We start from the raw sequence: 18351 nt of genomic DNA on the forward strand, positions 1-18351 counted from the left end.
TGATGATGACGCTATTGAGTGGGATGACACTTGGGTTGATGACGCTAGTGATAGGGATACAACCTGTGATGGTGACGCTATTGAGGGGGATGACACCTCGGATGATGACACTAATGAGAGGGATACCACCTCGGATGATGTCTCTAATGAGAGGGATACCACCTCGGATGATGTCTCTAATGAGAGGGATACCACCTCGGATGATGTCACCAATGAGAGGGATACCACCTGGGTTGATGACACTGAGATTGATAGCTGGTTTTATGCCGTTGATTAGAGGGGTAACACCTTGGATGATTACACTAATAAGATATCACATGGGATGATGACGCTGACAATGATGACAACCTGTAGATTTCTCTCTGACACTGTACTGATGGTGTGGTTACTATTTCTGTGACAACACTGTGTGGCTACTGTTTCTATGACAACACTGTACTGATGGTGTGGTTACTATTTCTGTGACAACACTGTGTGGTTACTGTTTCTATGACAACACTGTACTGATGGTGTGGTTACTATTTCTGTGACTACACTGTGTGGTTACTGTTTCTATGACAACACTGTACTGATGGTGTGGTTATGTTTTCTGTGACAACACTGTGTGGTTACTGTTTCTATGACAACACTGTACTGATGGTGTGGTTACTATTTCTGTGACAACACTGTGTGGTTACTGTTTCTATGACAACACTGTACTGATGGTGTGGTTACTATTTCTGTGACAACACTGTGTGGTTACTGTTTCTATGATGACACTGTACTGATGGTGTGGTTACTATTTCTGTGACAACACTGTGTGGTTACTGTTTCTATGACAACACTGTACTGATGGTGTGGTTATGTTTTCTGTGACAACACTGTGTGGTTACTGTTTCTATGACAACACTGTACTGATGGTGTGGTTACTATTTCTGTGACAACACTGTGTGGTTACTGTTTCTGTGACAACACTGTGTGGTTACTGTTTCTACGACGACACTGTACTGATGGTGTGGTTACTGTTCCTATGATGACACTGTACTGATGGTACTGTGGGTGTGGTGGTTATTGCCTCTATGATGGCGTTTTACACTTTTTGGACTACTAGGGTCATTGTCTCAATGATGGCATTGTGCAGATCATAGACTGCTTGTCACTATTTGTGTATTTTCTTCTCTCTCTTTTTTTTTTTTTTTTTTTTTTTTTTGTTGTTGTTGTTGTTGTTTTTGACATTTTTATTCAATTTTTACATTATGACATACCCCCCCCCCCCCCCCCCCCCCCCACACCCCCCAAAAAAACTAACTTGAATTGATAATGATACTTAGTAGAATTAGAATAGAATATGTCTTTATTACCAACTGTACTGGGGTCACAAGGAATTTTGGTGTCATATACTGTACCATGTCAAACTGATGCAAACTAGGTCTAAATTATCGTCCACAATATCTTGTCTCTATCTTCTCACTTTGGTTACTTTAAGACTTGCAGGGTCATTATCTGGGTCGTGGTTGTATAGACTGTTAGGGTCACTGTCTCTGTAATGACTGAAAGAATCACTGTCTCTGTGACGACAGTGTACAGATCTTTTGATTGCAAGGGTAATTTTGTAATGACTCAACAGATCACTGTCTCTGCGACACTGTATAGATCACGATTGCAAGGGTCACTTTGTAATGACTGCAGATGATAGACTGGCGACAAGGTCAAGATAGCCATATACATAAATATAATAATTACAGGTATGCTAGTGAAGTATTTGGTGTCATATACTGTACCATGTCAGACTGATGCAAACCAGGCCTAACTGTTTGTTTGCTCTTCTCGGCCAAAATTTATCGTGGCAGTAGTTGGTGTGATAAGTGTATGTCTAAGAGATCTTTATTCACACGTTGGCTACATTTTCCCGGTCTCTTTTCGATGTGTGTTTAGGCACGCCTGCCTGTCTTCTTATCTTGTATACATATTGAAAGATCATCAAACATACGTGTAAGATTCCGAGGTCCGTGTCAGTGTTTTTTTTTTGTTTAATAGAAATCCCTTTGACAATGGATGGAGAGTTTAGCATTAATTTTGTGATGTTGGTTGCTTTCCGGCAAGTTTTTTGTGTATCATGTGTCCCTGCCTTATCATTTGTTTTGATTTTTTTGTTGTTGTTGTTGTTTTTGTCATGATTTTATTTTTTGGTCTTTGCAGGTTTCATCTTGGCTTTCTTCTCCTTTTCATCATAGCCATTCTTTTGGAAATCTTTTGGAAATCTTTTTGTAATCTCTCTTTTCAAGAGAACTGAGGTTCAGTCAGAGAGGCAGGAAAAAGGCCTGTTGAATCCATTTAGTCTTGATGATGAACAGTTGTCGACAAGTCATTCTGAAGCGGGAAGAAAGAGTCCATTCCATCTCTGGATGATGAACAGTTGTCGACAAGTCCTGAAATCAGCGCTGACGAAATGCTCAATTTGTATTATTTTATTTTGTTTTTTCTTTGTGTACTTGGTAATCTCAAAACTTTTTAAACCAGTTTTTTTTTATGGATGTTTGGATTAGTTGACAAAAATGCTAAATAGAAACGGGGGTAAAAAAACAAAACAAAACAAAAAAAACACATAAAAGGAAAAAAACAAAAAAAACAAACCCCAAAACAAAGTCCCACAGTGTTCTTGTATGGATCAGAGAAGACCAGAGAAAAGCACATTGCTGACCCCTGAGGATGTGTGTAAACAGTGAGAAGTCCAGGTCCGTCCGAAGGGGTCAGCGTATGTGTGTGAAGTAAGATACATGTTCACTTCACCAATGCCCTCATCTTCCAATTCTCTCTCTGTTCTTATGTTGTCTTTTTTATCATATTATGTTGTGTTGATTCATGTGTATGCTGTGCGGCACATAATGCTGCAACCAGATACCTCCACTGTTGCTTGTTAAAGTTCAGAATCAATTGCGCCTTGCCGCGTTTCTTCCCAATCTCTCTGCATTGCTGTATTTGTTTTGTTCTTAGTCATTACTTCCTGCTGCTTTTGTCATATCGTTTTTGATCATAATGCCTTGCTGCATTTGTTTTTAATCACTGCACATTGCTGCATTTGTTTTTAATCACTGCACATCGCTGCATTTGTTTTTAATCACTGCACATTGCTGTCTTTGTTTTGTTCTTGAACATTACTCCCTGTTACATTTGTTTTGAATCTCTCCACATGCTGCTGGTTTTATATTGTTGTTGTTGTTGTTTTTTTCTGAATCATTACTTCCTGCTTTTGTTCTTGAATCATTACTGCTGCATTGCTTCATGGTCATTATTTCCTGCTGTGTTTGGTTTTAATTGCTGCACATTGCCGTCTTTGTTTTTGTTCTTCTTCATTATCCCCTGATGCTTTTGTTCTTGTATCATTGCTGGTGCAAGCATTTCTTGATCGTTACTTTTGATTTTCTTCTTAATCATTACTGCTGCATTTGTTCTTTGTCCGTATTTTTGTTTGCTCGCAGTCGTTTTGTTTTTCTTGATTATTACTCCCTGCTGTTGTTGTTCCGTGTTGTTTTACAGGCACACATGTACTGGTTCTGTTCATCATTGCTGCTAGTAATTGACAGCATGTAGGGCAGTGCACTGCCGCTTGCGTTCTTTGCTTGAGTTGTCTTTTCACTGATCTTCCCATCATCTTGCCATTGGTTTGTTACCCCCCCCCCCCCCCCACCCCCCCTTTTTTTTTTCTTTTTCTTTTTTGCTTGTAAAATGGTGGTGTCTTGTCTGGCACTGTAGCCAAGACTGCAATAAATGGTCATATCTTTTCATCCCGGATAAGTCATCCATCCTTGCGTAATTCTTGACTTTGTGTTTGATGTGCATGTGTGTGTGTGTGTGCATGTGTGTGTGTGTGTGCATGCATCCGCACATTGGACTGTCCTTTAACCTTTTTGATGACAGTGGACAGAATATTCAGCCATCATTTTTGGCATGGAGCTGTGCCAGTTACAGAGTATTCCTTCAGCTGCTTCATCCTGTATTTGATTAGTAAATAACCCATGCTGATGAAGCAGCCACTTGGGTCAGTTAATATCTTTAGAAGTAGATTCATTATTTAGAGCGTACTTACTTGCTTACCTTTCATAGAGATGTGCATATAGTCTGGCAGCCAAAGGGTTAATTGTGAAAAATCGCCATCAGGGGTTTTGCCTCTGGGTTAACTCTGGCAGCCAAAGGGTTAATTGTGAAAAATCGCCATCAGGGGCTTTGCCTCTGGGTTAACTCTGGCAGCCAAAGGGTTAATTGTGAAAAATCTCCATCAGGGGCTTTGGCTCCAGGTTAACTCTGGCAGCCAAAGGGTTAATTTAAAAAAATTCTATCAGGGGCTTTGGCTCCGGGTTAACTCTGGCAGCCAAAGGGTTAATTGTGAAAAATCGCCATCAGGGGCTTTGCCTCTGGGTTAACTCTGGCAGCCAAAGGGTTAATTGTGAAAAATCGCCATCAGGGGCTTTGCCTCTGGGTTAACTCTCATAGCCAAAGGGTTAATTGTGAAAAATCGCCATCAGGGGCTTTGCCTCTGGGTTAACTCTGGCAGCCAAAGGGTTAATTGTGAAAAATCGCCATCAGGGGTTTTGCCTCGGGGTTAACTCTGGCAGCCAAAGGGTTAATTGTAAAAAAAATCGCCATCAGGGGCTTTGTCCAACTTCATCAGCCTGTTGTTGGCCAATCTTGTCTTAACTTTTAGTCCTTGCACACAGAAATGGCTTTAGGCTTTAGCAGTGCAGTTTTGGAGACTGTAAACAGTGACAAGTGGAAGTGAGCTAAAGTGTGTATGTGTGTGCCTGTTCAGGTTATTGAGTGTAACAGTATAACAAAGCAGAGAATCATGTACATGTATTGGAAATAATCTGTCTGAAAACAGGAGGTGGTAGGGTTTCTTACCAGGGAATTAGGAGTAATGTCAAAAGCGGAAAATCATGTCTGAAATGATGTCCAGACAAAAAAACGGTAACAAATATGTACATATTTCTTTCTCTGTCTCTCTCTGTCTCTCGCACACATGCACAAAAATTAAACATGCTTTCTTCATGTACCTGGCCATCAATTGGTATCGAGTCATCCATTGATAACTGAGTGATAATCACAGGTTTCCAGTCTGTAGAGTGAACATTTCAGTGAATCTTGTCTTATCCAGTCGACCAAGTGATATTTATTTTTAGTCTCTTTTGGTTATTCTAACATGGTGTGTTACATCTGTTGGCATCCGAATATGGTGTATCTGTTGTCATCCCAGCATGGCTTGTTGCACCTGTTGTCATGGCTTGTTGCACCTCTGTTGTCATCCCAGCATGGCTTGTTGCACCTGTTGTCATCCCAACATGGCTTGTTGCACCTGTTGTCATCCCAACATGGCTTGTTGCACCTGTTGTCATGGCTTGTTGCACCTGTTGTCATGGCTTGTTGCACCTCTGTTGTCATCCCAACATGGCTTGTTGCACCTGTTGTCATCCCAACATGGCTTGTTGCACCTGTTGTCATCCCAGCATGGCTTGTTGCACCTGTTGTCATGGCTTGTTGCACCTGTTGTCATGGCTTGTTGCACCTCTGTTGTCATCCCAGCATGGCTTGTTGCACCTGTTGTCATCCCAGCATGGCTTGTTGCACCTGTTGTCATGGCTTGTTGCACCTCTGTTGTCATCCCAACATGGCTTGTTGCACCTGTTGTCATGGCTTGTTGCACCTGTTGTCATGGCTTGTTGCACCTGTTGTCATCCCAACATGGCTTGTTGCACCTGTTGTCATCCCAACATGGCTTGTTGCACCTCTGTTGTCATCCCAACATGGCTTGTTGCACCTGTTGTCATCCCAACATGGCTTGTTGCACCTGTTGTCATCCCAACATGGCTTGTTGCACCTGTTGTCATGGCTTGTTGCACCTGTTGTCGTCCCAACATGGCTTGTTGCACCTGTTGTCATGGCTTGTTGCACCTCTGTTGTCATCCCAACATGGCTTGTTGCACCAGTTGTCATCCCAACATGGCTTGTTGCACCTGTTGTCATGGCTTGTTGCACCTGTTGTCATCCCAACATGGCTTGTTGCACCTGTTGTCATGGCTTGTTGCACCTGTTGTCATCCCAACATGGCTTGTTGCACCTCTGTTGTCATCCCAACATGGCTTGTTGCACCTGTTGTCATGGCTTGTTGCACCTGTTGTCATGGCTTGTTGCACCTGTTGTCATCCCAACATGGCTTGTTGCACCTGTTGTCATGGCTTGTTGCACCTGTTGTCATGGCTTGTTGCACCTGTTGTCATCCCAACATGGCTTGTTGCACCTGTTGTCATCCCAACATGGCTTGTTGCACCTGTTGTCATCCCAACATGGCTTGTTGCACCTCTGTTGTCATCCCAACATGGCTTGTTGCACCTGTTGTCATCCCAACATGGCTTGTTGCACCTGTTGTCATCCCAACATGGCTTGTTGCACCTGTTGTCATGGCTTGTTGCACCTGTTGTCATGGCTTGTTGCACCTGTTGTCATGGCTTGTTGCACCTGTTGTCATCCCAACATGGCTTGTTGCACCTGTTGTCATGGCTTGTTGCACCTCTGTTGTCATCCCAACATGGCTTGTTGCACCTGTTGTCATCCCAACATGGCTTGTTGCACCTGTTGTCATGGCTTGTTGCACCTGTTGTCATCCCAACATGGCTTGTTGCACCTGTTGTCATGGCTTGTTGCACCTGTTGTCATCCCAACATGGCTTGTTGCACCTCTGTTGTCATCCCAACATGGCTTGTTGCACCTGTTGTCATGGCTTGTTGCACCTGTTGTCATCCCAACATGGCTTGTTGCACCTGTTGTCATCCCAGCATGGCTTGTTGCACCTGTTGTCATCCCAACATGGCTTGTTGCACCTGTTGTCATCCCAGCATGGCTTGTTGCACCTGTTGTCATGGCTTGTTGCACCTGTTGTCATGGCTTGTTGCACCTGTTGTCATCCCAACATGGCTTGTTGCACCTGTTGTCATCCCAACATGGCTTGTTGCACCTGTTGTCATGGCTTGTTGCACCTGTTGTCATCCCAACATGGCTTGTTGCACCTGTTGTCATCCCAACATGGCTTGTTGCACCTGTTGTCATCCCAACATGGCTTGTTGCACCTGTTGTCATGGCTTGTTGCACCTGTTGTCATCCCAGCATGGCTTGTTGCACCTGTTGTCATGGCTTGTTACATCTGTTGTCATCCCAGCATGGCTTGTTGCACCTGTTGTCATGGCTTGTTGCACCTGTTGTCATCCCAACATGGCTTGTTGCACCTGTTGTCATGGCTTGTTACATCTGTTGTCATCCCAGCATGGCTTGTTGCACCTGTTGTCATCCCAGCATGGCTTGTTGCACCTGTTGTCATGGCTTGTTGCACCTGTTGTCATCCCAGCATGGCTTGTTGCACCTGTTGTCATGGCTTGTTGCACCTGTTGTCATCCCAGCATGGCTTGTTGCACCTGTTGTCATCCCAACATGGCTTGTTGCACCTCTGTTGTCATCCCAACATGGCTTGTTGCACCTGTTGTCATGGCTTGTTGCACCTGTTGTCATCCCAACATGGCTTGTTGCACCTGTTGTCATCCCAACATGGCTTGTTGCACCTCTGTTGTCATCCTTCATCTCACTCTTCATTCATTGCCAAACCACTTCCGTGCACAAAGTCCTCACCTGTTGTCATCCTTCACCTCTCTCTTCATTCATTGCCACACCACTTCCGTGCACAAAGTCCTCACCTGTTGTTATCCTTCACCTCTCTCTTCATTCATTGCCAAACCACCTCCGTGCACAAAGTCCTCACCTGTTGTTATCCTTCACCTCTCTCTTCATTCATTGCCAAACCACCTCCGTGCACAAAGTCCTCACCTGTTGTCATCCTTCACCTCTCTCTTCATTCATTGCCACACCACTTCCATGCACAAAGTCCTCACCTGTTGTCATCCTTCACCTCTCTCTTCATTCATTGCCAAACCACCTCCGTGCACAAAGTCCTCATCTGTTGTCATCCTTCACCTCACTCTTCATTCATTGCCAAACCACCTCCGTGCACAAAGTCCTCATCTGTTGTTATCCTTCACCTCTCTCTTCATTGCTAAACCACTTCCATACACACAAAGTCCTTGCTCACCTCTGAAGGTATGTGCACTTGTGGGGATGCAACTTCACTACGCATGTCACATCCTCCTCCATCCTCCTCCTCCATCTGCTCTCTGTCACAATGACTCAGAGGTTTGAAGCACAGTCTGAGTAACTCCTGCCTCCCTCATCTCACCTCTCCTATCTTACCACCACCACCACCCCAGCGTTCATTCTCTTCATTGTGTGTGGGTGTGACACTGACGATCACACACACACACACAGACACACACACACAGGGGGTGATGCTGACTCCCACGGTGCTCTCCCCCTTGCTCTGTCGCAGCTTCCTGGACGCCATTGAGGAAGGGATGGTGTGCCCCTTCTGCCACCACACGGTGATGGCCTCCAACGAGTTCAAGGAGCACATGGCCACACACCTGGGTCGCATGTGCCCCGTGTGCTGCCGGCAGGCCGATGACAACGTCAGCCCCGACCAGCTTCAGCAGCATGTCAACCGCTGCCTGGACAAGGGCTCTGCCTGTGGTGCCGGCCCCGGCCCCAAGGAGTCCCACCCGCAGTAAAACTCTGATGACCTGACGACCAACCAACCAACAGCCACCCTGCCCCGCATGCACGCACACTGCGGAAAAGGGGGCAGCAACCAGTCTGGCTGTTTTGCTTTGCTTTTTTGCGAGCAGAGCACTGTGACTTTTTTCTTTCGTGTTTTTTTGTTTGGTTTGTGTGGTCGTGAGTTGTTGTGTATGTGGGCTTTATCGTTTTGTACAGTCCCTTACGTAAGACCAAGGTTGTTGGGTTGTTGTTTTTTTTCGTGGATATTTCGTGTACAGTTTTGTACTTGCATTCAGATGTGGATCGTTTGTACAATCCTTGCATTGGACAAAGGTTTTTCGTGGATCTTTGGTGTACAGGTTTGTACTTGCATTCAACTGTCGGTATAAAGTACACACACACACATGCACGCATACACATGTATGCACACTCATGATCAGCATAATGATTTGAGGGAGGTGGTGGATGGGGTTGTCTTCATTTTCCCTCTTTCCCCAAGTTTCGTAACTTGTCTTACAATGTCCCTGTCGTGTGGCTGAAAAATTAAACCCACTGTCATTGAGATAAAGATGTTTTTCTCTGTAGAAAAACTCCACTCATGCTGGGGGGGGGGGGGAGGTAAGTGTCCGATGTTCCTGCCAGGATTGTCTCCTCACTGAGTGTTGCACAGTGTAGAAAACCCAAGTCCATGCATCAACACTTCTATGTATCTCTTGATTTGAAACATAGTTGACCACAAGGGCAACATTTTTCGTTGGAAGTGTGTGATGGAAAATAGAGTGCAATATTCAGAGAGTGATAAGGTGTGAACTTGGGATCAGTGTGATTTGACTGTCTGTATCAGTGCACACAGAATGCAAAATGATGGCTGGGAGCTGACAGTGGTGTATGGAGCTTGATGAATGTGGTGGGAAGCGCCTGTCTGGTTGAATGCGGCTGTGGAGCTGTGGTGTTTTAGCATGTTGTTGACAGTCATGTCATGTTGGCCACGGTTGTTAAGAAGGATCTGTTAGAGGTGAACACATTTCACTCATGGATTGTTCATTTCAGCTGATGAATGTTTTGGGAAATAAGGTGCACATTTTGAAAATGATTGTTTTAACTTTTTACTTTCACTGTTGAATGTACATCATGAAGAGTTTGTGATCCTATTGCTGCATCAGAATGACGCTCTCTCTCTCTCTCTCTCTCTCTCTCTCTCTCTCTAAAAGGACACACTCTGCATCTTTTTCCTTCAGTACTGAACATACCAGCAATTCAGTGATGAACAAAATTCTTTAAAAAAAAAAAAGAAAGAAAGAAAAACAAAAGACTTTTAACATTTGAGGAACTACAATACCAGCTCTTTCCATTCTAGAAATATGATTTTGTATTGTTGGTAATAAGTTCATTTTGGCAAGAGTTATTGTCTGTGAATATTGTACAATAAATGAGTTATATGACTATAATTAAACTTTATAAATAAACTTATAATTGCGTATATTTTCAATCTTTGAGTGAAACATTTGAAAGTAAATGCCAGACTGAAAGGTATAATTGAAATAAAGTTATGAATAAATGTATGTACATACTAGGTCCTTAAGTGAATGCCAAGACAATGTTGTTAGTGATTTTGCTGATTGTCTGCACTGCTGTTGCTTCCTTTCATTTTGCTCCGTGATGAAGCAGATGATTTGATAATCTTGTTGTTTGAACTTCAAGGCACAGTCCTTTGATAACGTGTGTATGAGCTCTTTCTCTCTCTCTCTCTCTCTCTCCCCCGCGCGCACGTGCACACACACACACACACACACACAGTGCATATCCTTCCTGTTGTCTCTAGTATTCAAGACTGGTCATCATCATCACACGTGCATTATGAGAGACTGTCCACACACATTCACAGTCAAACCCACTTCCAGGCATACACACGGATGCTGTCTGCCCATAGGCTTGTACCAAACCAAGCAAATGAACATGAGGGGAACATTTAGAACACCAGTGACCTTCAGAATTTGTTCTGTGTCCCGTGGGACTTTCTTTTTATTACTAGTATTTGTGTGTGTTGAGCCAATGTGCAGAGTGTTGCTGCATTTTTCATTGTGTGGGTTTAAATTCCCCTGGGTCTTGTCCCATTACTTCTTTTTTTTTCTTCTTCTTTTGTTTCTTTTTCTTTTTTCCAAGAGAATATCATGGCAATAGCTGTCTTTTCGAGGAAAATTCTGTCCTGAAGATGTAGTAGCATGTGTAGTACTTTTTCCTCATTCTTCCTGCGTTGACTTGAATCATCAAAGTGATCATTCACTTTGTCTTTTTTTTTCCCTTGTATGTTTTTTTTTATGTTCTTTATTTTGTTTGAATTATCATGGTTGTTGAACAAACTCGTGACGCCGGTGAATGGAGTAAATTATCTTAGGCTCTCTGAGCATATTGGGTATCTTGTAATCTTTTTCTCTGCATGTCAGTTACTGAATGTTAATTTGTGTTCTTTCTGTTGTTTTGGCTATTGTGTGCTGTGCTTTGGTAACCATAGACATATATATGCATATTTAGTTCTTTTTTCATTTCTTCTGGTTTCATATACAATTTGTGTGTATTCATATGTAGCCATGTTTCTCTTGATCTGAACATTGGGAAAAAAATTAAAAAATGTTGCTTGATTTGTAGCATAGTTTATATCATTCGTCACCAGTTTGCTGGAAGTTTTTTTGTTTTGTTTTTTCGCTAAGAACAACAACTGAAGAGATTATAACATTTCCATCTGTGTACCTCTTTTGAAATGAATAAAGCTGCCTACATGTATTTTTAACTGCATATTGATATTTCTTTTATTTTTGTTTCCTTGATACCGGTTTGAATATTATATGTGTAGATGTATATGTATGCCAGCTGATTTGTTTTTTGCTGTAATTGTGAGTGTGAGTTTGGAACCAAATACTATTTTTTCCTTAATTGTAGCAGAAGAGGACCATTTAAATGTACTTCAGTTTAAAAGGTTTGGGTGTGTCACTTTATGTGTGTATGTAGATAGCATATGTAACTTGTGTCTTTATGATATATGTAGAAAGTCTTTTGTATTCTCTCGGATGGGTACACATGTGTACACAAACACACACACACACCAGAGACGATACTTTGCATGCAAATAATTCGTGAAAAGTGGAAGGACATTGGTATTTGATTCAATTTCTACACATTAATTTTTCAGTTTGTCTTGTATGGTGCAGCATGAGAGAATTGAGAAATTCAGTGCTCACAAACACACACACACACACCACAACACACACACACACACACACACAGAGACACAACACAAAACACACACACACACACTCACAAAATGATGAACCAGAAATGTGACAAATGAAAGACGGTTGTGTCATTTGGGGACCCAGGTCATAAAGTGCATAGTGGCTTCCCCTTCTCCTATGCATGACGCTGTGTTGGCAATGTTTGACACATACAAACCAACCAGTGAACTGGTTCAGATTTTTAGCCATTGATCAGCAATGGATTTTGACCAGGTGATGATGCTCAGTGACTTGCCCAGTTCTGGCTGGCAAATTTCTTCATTTATTTTTTGGTCCGCTTGCATAAGTTATACGCTTCTGTTCACTATTTTCAAACATCAGTTAATTCTTTTGTCTTTCCAGATACAAGAATTCTTTTGAATGTAATTTGTATGGGTTTACATATTGATATATTTAAAGTGTTTTTGATAACTAATGAGCAAAATAGTAAAACAGGTATGTAGTGATGTAGATTTAGGAACAGACTCTTTATTACCAGAAGAAAGTAAAGGATAAGTTACCACAACTGTGTGTGTCGGCAGTTTTACATTCCAGCTATGAGCATAAAGAAATATGAGAAAGAAATTAATGATTTTTTTTTTTAAGAATAAGTTTTGTTGTTGTTTTTTTGTTTTGTTGTTGTTTTTTTGTTTGTTTTGTTTTAATTGCATAACATTGCTTATTCCCCCATCCATTTATTTATGGTCATGCTCTGACATTGTGAGAATGATTTTTTTTTCACCATGAAGTTCCTTCTTCAGCCATGTGGTAGTTACACTACCAGATTTCTTCGAACTGCATGCAGACTAGATTTCAGCACTTCCTCGCTAGCAGTTTTCTTTGACAGTATCTGTTCTGTTCTCTCAGTGTTTGCCTTTATCTCTTGACAACTTTACATTGACCACCACCTTAATCAAAATGTGCATCTGTCTAAATGTATTTATCTTATAGATGTATACTTATCCCTCGGTATACACTTGTGTGTGCTTGCGGGATAGGTTCATACAACTTTCATATTAACTTACTTATTACAATTTTATTTCTATCTCTATTCATTGACATCTGTTCATTGCTATTCCCTACGTAGCAATATAGGCACACTTGCATTTGCGTCATTCTGTTCACAATGCCCAGATCTCTCTGTGTCTACATACTGGCACTTTATTCATATGCGTATGTACATCTCTTATATATAGGTGCATACACAGATTCCTTTCCATTACGGATTATGCACACTTAACCCATTTACTTGGGTATATCTGTGCACATGTAGATTTTTTGGGTTTGCTTAAAAAGTTTGCCCTCCCACCCCCAAGGCACAGGCACACATTGCTTGCGTACACATACACACACACACACACACACACACACACACACAAATCAGCTCACTCTTTAACCCCCCCCAGCCCCCCTGCTCCCCTCCCACACAGTTGCACACATACTACCACCCAATATTCTCCAATGCTGAAGGTCGAAGAATGATCATTGAAAAAGAAAAAGTTATGGAATGGAAGAGCACTCAACACAGTCTACTCTTTCTATGTGTCTCTCTATCTCATTGTGTCTCACTTCCAGCCAGTGCCTGTCATCATGGAACTGAAGCAACATTTTACAGACCACCAACACTGTATGGAATTTTTTTTTTTAACCCTTTCGAGTGCCTCAGTGGAAATTTCCATCCCTTTCCGGTGTGCGAAAACATGCCCAAGGAATGAAATTTCTCTCCACATCATTGTAGGAATCTTCCTATCCAAAGATCATGTAAATCTTTGTGAAGTTGTCACATAGCGTGTTCATTTTCCTTTTTTGGAATGTGTTGGTCGTATATACTTACTTTTTAGTAGTTTGCATCTTAGATTTTTAATTTTTTTTAATTTATTACCCCCCATGCTCAATACATCCCCTTGGCAAACAGTTATCACTGAACATAAAATAGTGTTGACGTTGAAAGGGTTAACTGCATGTGCTCCTCACGTTTGTATCCACTGATAACCGAGTCATCTCCCCTCCTCTCTCTCTCTGCCCTATACCTGAAGAAAAGACTTGGAAATAAGAGAAATGCAGATAAATTGAGAAATAAACAACAAATATTGCACTTTTTTTTTCTTTCTTTTTTTTCTTTTCTTTTTTTAATGCACGTCATACAGACTTGCAAAAAAACTGAAATGCAGAAAAATTAATAAATAAATAACAAACATTACCTGGTGTTGTTTTTTTAAATGCACAGCATACAGATTTTCAAATAAATGAAAAGGAGATGAATTGGGGAATAAATAATAAATGTTCGACTTCTTGGGTTTTTTTTTTTAATGCACAGCATACAGAAGTGCTTACATACATGGACATTAGAAAAGAGGAAGGTGTGCTTTTGTTTCTCCTCATCATTCTCCTCCTCCTCCTCCTCCTCCTCTTTGAACATTACTCTCCCAGCTTCCCCTCCCTCTTGTCTTCCTTCTCCCAGAGTGGGCAGCTAAGTGCATTGGCAGATATTGATTTGGATTGAAGGCAGATCATGGTTTGTGTGATGGATGCTACAAACTGCAGTGTCGGGTGCTCGTCAGGCGGTAATTGGTAGCTTGTTAGTTTGTGACTTGGAGCTGAGACAGTGTATCCGTGTGTGTGTGTGTGTGTGTTTACAGCACTTGCTATTGTGCTGATGTGTCTATCTTTGTGAGTGTGTGTGTGCTTGCTTGCTCGTTATGTTACTGTGCTGTTTGTTGTGAGTATGTTTGTTCATTGTTTCAACATCTGTTCACAGTAAGTGTTGAGAGCTTGTAGACAAGAAGTTTGAGGAAGATATGTGAGCGTGTCACAGGGTAAACGAGAAAGAATGAACATGAAAAGTCTGAGTGCATGTGTGAAGGCAAGATTGTGATTCTTCTCAACATGTATCTGACAATTTAAAATTGCATATTTATATTTAAAACAAAAATGCAGTGATGTAAAGTATATTTGAATGATACAAATGTTATATGTTTAAAAAAAAAAAAAAAAAAAAAACTTAACGCTGATGCCAAATATATTTGAATCATAAATGTAGGCATGTCTTCATGCTCATGTATTTCAGGAAAAAAAATAAACAAAAAACAATAACAAAAAAAAAAAAAAAAAAATCTAAATTGAATGACTGAGATAAAAAGATTCTTTTTGAAACTTGTGAATCTGTGTGTGAATGCATGTGAGAAAGATGTTAAAATGATAATGGTCAGGACAGAAACCACATTCCCTGTGGTGGAAGTGGCACCAGCTACTTAAATTTGAGCTGGACATATGATCTGAAAACAATCCGAGCCGGCAAGAGTATGTGCTTGTCTGTGTGTCCGTCAGTGTGAGTATGCACATCGTTTGTCAGCAGTCGTGAAAGCATTTCCCAGACTGTTGTGGAGATACCCAGCATCATAGTTATTATTTTAACGATTACTTTTCGGTTTTTGTTGTTGTTTTTCGTTACGTTTGGACATGAAGATGTCAGTTTTAGATCTATTTATCTTGCCAAGTTTTAAAAGAAATAATTGACATCACTTTATTTTGTTTAATATGAATCAGTTTAATTTCAGTTAACGTTTGCCAAGTTATACAATCAGTTGTTAAAGTGTGAACCAGTGCGTATGGAGTTGGTGCATAAATATCATACATGCGAGTGCATGCATGTATGTGTGGGATTAGGGGGGGGGGTTGTGTGTGTGTGAAAAGATTTTACCCGCAAAATGCTTTCATACTGAAAAAGAAAAAGTTATAAAATATAGTCTATTTTTTTACATTTCATGAGACCTGACAGATTTCCAATACCCATTCCTTGATTTGACTGTGACGTTTTGTTGAATGTGTTCATGTCGATGTAAGAAATTTTCAAGAAGTGTACACTGGTAATGGGTGGGATGGAGGAGGGGAAAAGAATGAACCATAACTTCTATTATGTTATCAAATAAAAAATATTTAAAAAATAAAACAACTGAACCTTTTCCACCAACCAACTAGATATCTCAATAGATTCAATAGCAGGAAAGAAAAAAGAAAGAAAAAACCCCAAACCAAAATCACAAAACTGTACTAAGTTTGAAATTCACAGGACTAGGATGAAGAAAAAACGTAGAAGACCCAGTTGAGAAAAAAAACCTCCTCTACTGGTGCAAAAAGAAGAGAAGATGGAAGCCACTGTGACAGTCTTTCAAAAATGAGCTCCCACTTTAGAAACCATTCTACAAAAAATAAAATAAAATAAAATAAAATAAAAAAGAGCTCTCATTATTACCAGTTTATGCCTCATCCACATTACTGGGACACAAATGCTGTCGTGTTGCACCTGCATAACTGAAGGCCTGAGAGGTGCTGCTGACAGATTGATCTGTCACGTGTGTGACTGGTACAGATTATGCCGTTACTTTTGTGGTTACTGGTTCTCAGTGTCGATTGTTCTGTCATGCGTGATGATGGGTACAGAGTGTGCAGTTAAAAGCGGTTACTGGTTTCAGTGTTCAGAGAGTTGACATATCAGTATAATGGTCTGGAGCATTGCTGTACTATACTAAAAACATATGTTGATTTGCAAACACATACACATACATGTTTAGTCTTTTGTGAAGGACTGTGACTCTCAAACTAGGAGGCAAAATTGCGCTGGCTCTTATGTTGCAGCCTTGTGGGCTAGTTGGCCTTTGGGAACCATCCCAATGCTGACTGTCCTAAAACCCTCTTGGCCGAGAGAGTGGGGATGTACTTGGGCAAGACACTCTCCACTATAATCAAATTCTAGCCCAAATAGTCAGAACAGCAGTTGCCTCCTCTGCTGTTCTGATGGTCATAGTCTGACATGACTGACTATCATATATATATACACATACATGCTTGTACACAAACAAACTTGCACATAATATGAGTGCATGCATACACAATGAGTGAGATGCACATTTTCAAATGAAAATGCACACAAATGATGTGTAAGTATGAGGTTGCTGTAAAAAAATGAATTTTTAAAATAATGTAAAACGTGTATTTTTTTCTGTTCTGAATACACAGACATGATTTTTAGAGGGAGGAAAAGCACATACGGCTTTGCTAGGTTGCTTTATTTCTTTGAACATGTTGTTTCTTCTTCCATACTGTTACTGCCTGTAGAAAGTTTACATTATAGTGTTTTGATCATTCTTAGAAATTTTCGCTGGATCAAGATCATTTTTGTATGTCTATGAAAAAGAAAAATAAGTTGCTGAATTTGTTTTGTGAGATATTTGTGTGGGTGACTTATTTTCTCCATGCTTTTTAAAATGTTATTTACTTTAAGTAGACATTGTGTGTGGCAGGTTGTTTATAACCATAGAATTAATGACAGAAAGAATGTTTTGCATCTTTAGGAACAAACACACGCACACGCACGCGCACACGCACGCACGCACGCACACACACACACACACACAGTCACTTATTTTACTCACACACATGCATGCACACGCATATACATGCGTGCATGCATTCACACACACACACACACACACACAAGTGAGAGAGAAAGGGAGTATGTATCTCTTAAGTTTGTGATCATTTCCTCTTGCAGTTTTTATGGATTGAAAATTTGTTGCCATTGAGACACAATCATGCGCCTTGTTAGAAAGCAAACGCCATTTAATCAGGATCTTTCCAGTGAAATGTACACTTGTTTTTCTTTTAATATTGTCTCTTAATTTTAAACATCTATTTTTGTTAACCATAGAAGTTGAACTGTTTTTTGTCTGGTGTATGGATAAATGGTAAGTTCAAATAATATTTGAACCATGATGTTATCAAATGTGAGGACTTTTTTTTTTAATCACAACACAATGATTGCTTGATTTTATATTAAGTTTGAACATTCTCTTATTTCTTTCTTTTTGCAACATATCTGTATATTCATTATGTAAAATGTATACACATCAGTGTGATAACATGCACAGCATACACACACAGCAGTAAAATGCTTTTTTTTTTCATTTCATCTTCTCAGAATAAGAACCATAAAACTGTAATAAATAGAGAGAGGTGAGTGAGATTAGCAGGCATAAATGTGCTGAAGGAACTTTCGATTTAGAATTATTCTCAGAATTAGAACCACAAGCCATGCACTTTTTTTCCCCCCTCAGTATATTTTTTCCCCACACTATTGGTGTTAGGTGTTTTGTTGATGAAATGTATGGTGTAATATACCTTTAGGGTTTTGTGCTGTCCTGGTTATCTGTATATATTTGTGATTCAAATAAAGATGGGTCGATATGGATTTTGGGTTAGTGTATGCTGTGGATGCTGAGAGAGAGAGAGAGAGAAAACTGGCCTTGATAAACTGTCACAGATTGACAGCAGATGATTGACGGGCGCAATAGCCGAATGGTTAAAGCGTTGGACTTTCAATATGAGGATCCTGGGTTTGAATCACGGTGACGGCGCCTGGTGGGTAAAGGGTGGAGATTTTTACGATCTCCCAGGT

The 18351-nt window shown here is 40.7% G+C and overlaps 1 protein-coding gene across 1 annotated transcript in view; it reads left to right on the plus strand.

The window, feature by feature from the left end:
- Nucleotides 1-18144, plus strand: part of LOC143290551 (uncharacterized) — a 40198-nt gene extending 22054 nt beyond the window's left edge. The window contains exon 16 of the mRNA XM_076600092.1: nt 8402-18144. Coding sequence (XP_076456207.1) covers nt 8402-8639 — 238 coding nt within the window. The 3' untranslated portion in view covers nt 8640-18144. The remainder of the gene's footprint in view (nt 1-8401) is intronic.
- Nucleotides 18145-18351: the final 207 nt, after the last annotated feature.

The sequence above is a fragment of the Babylonia areolata genome, chromosome 15 (assembly GCF_041734735.1).
Source record: "Babylonia areolata isolate BAREFJ2019XMU chromosome 15, ASM4173473v1, whole genome shotgun sequence".
In the NCBI taxonomy this organism is placed as follows: Eukaryota; Metazoa; Mollusca; class Gastropoda; order Neogastropoda; family Buccinidae; genus Babylonia; species Babylonia areolata.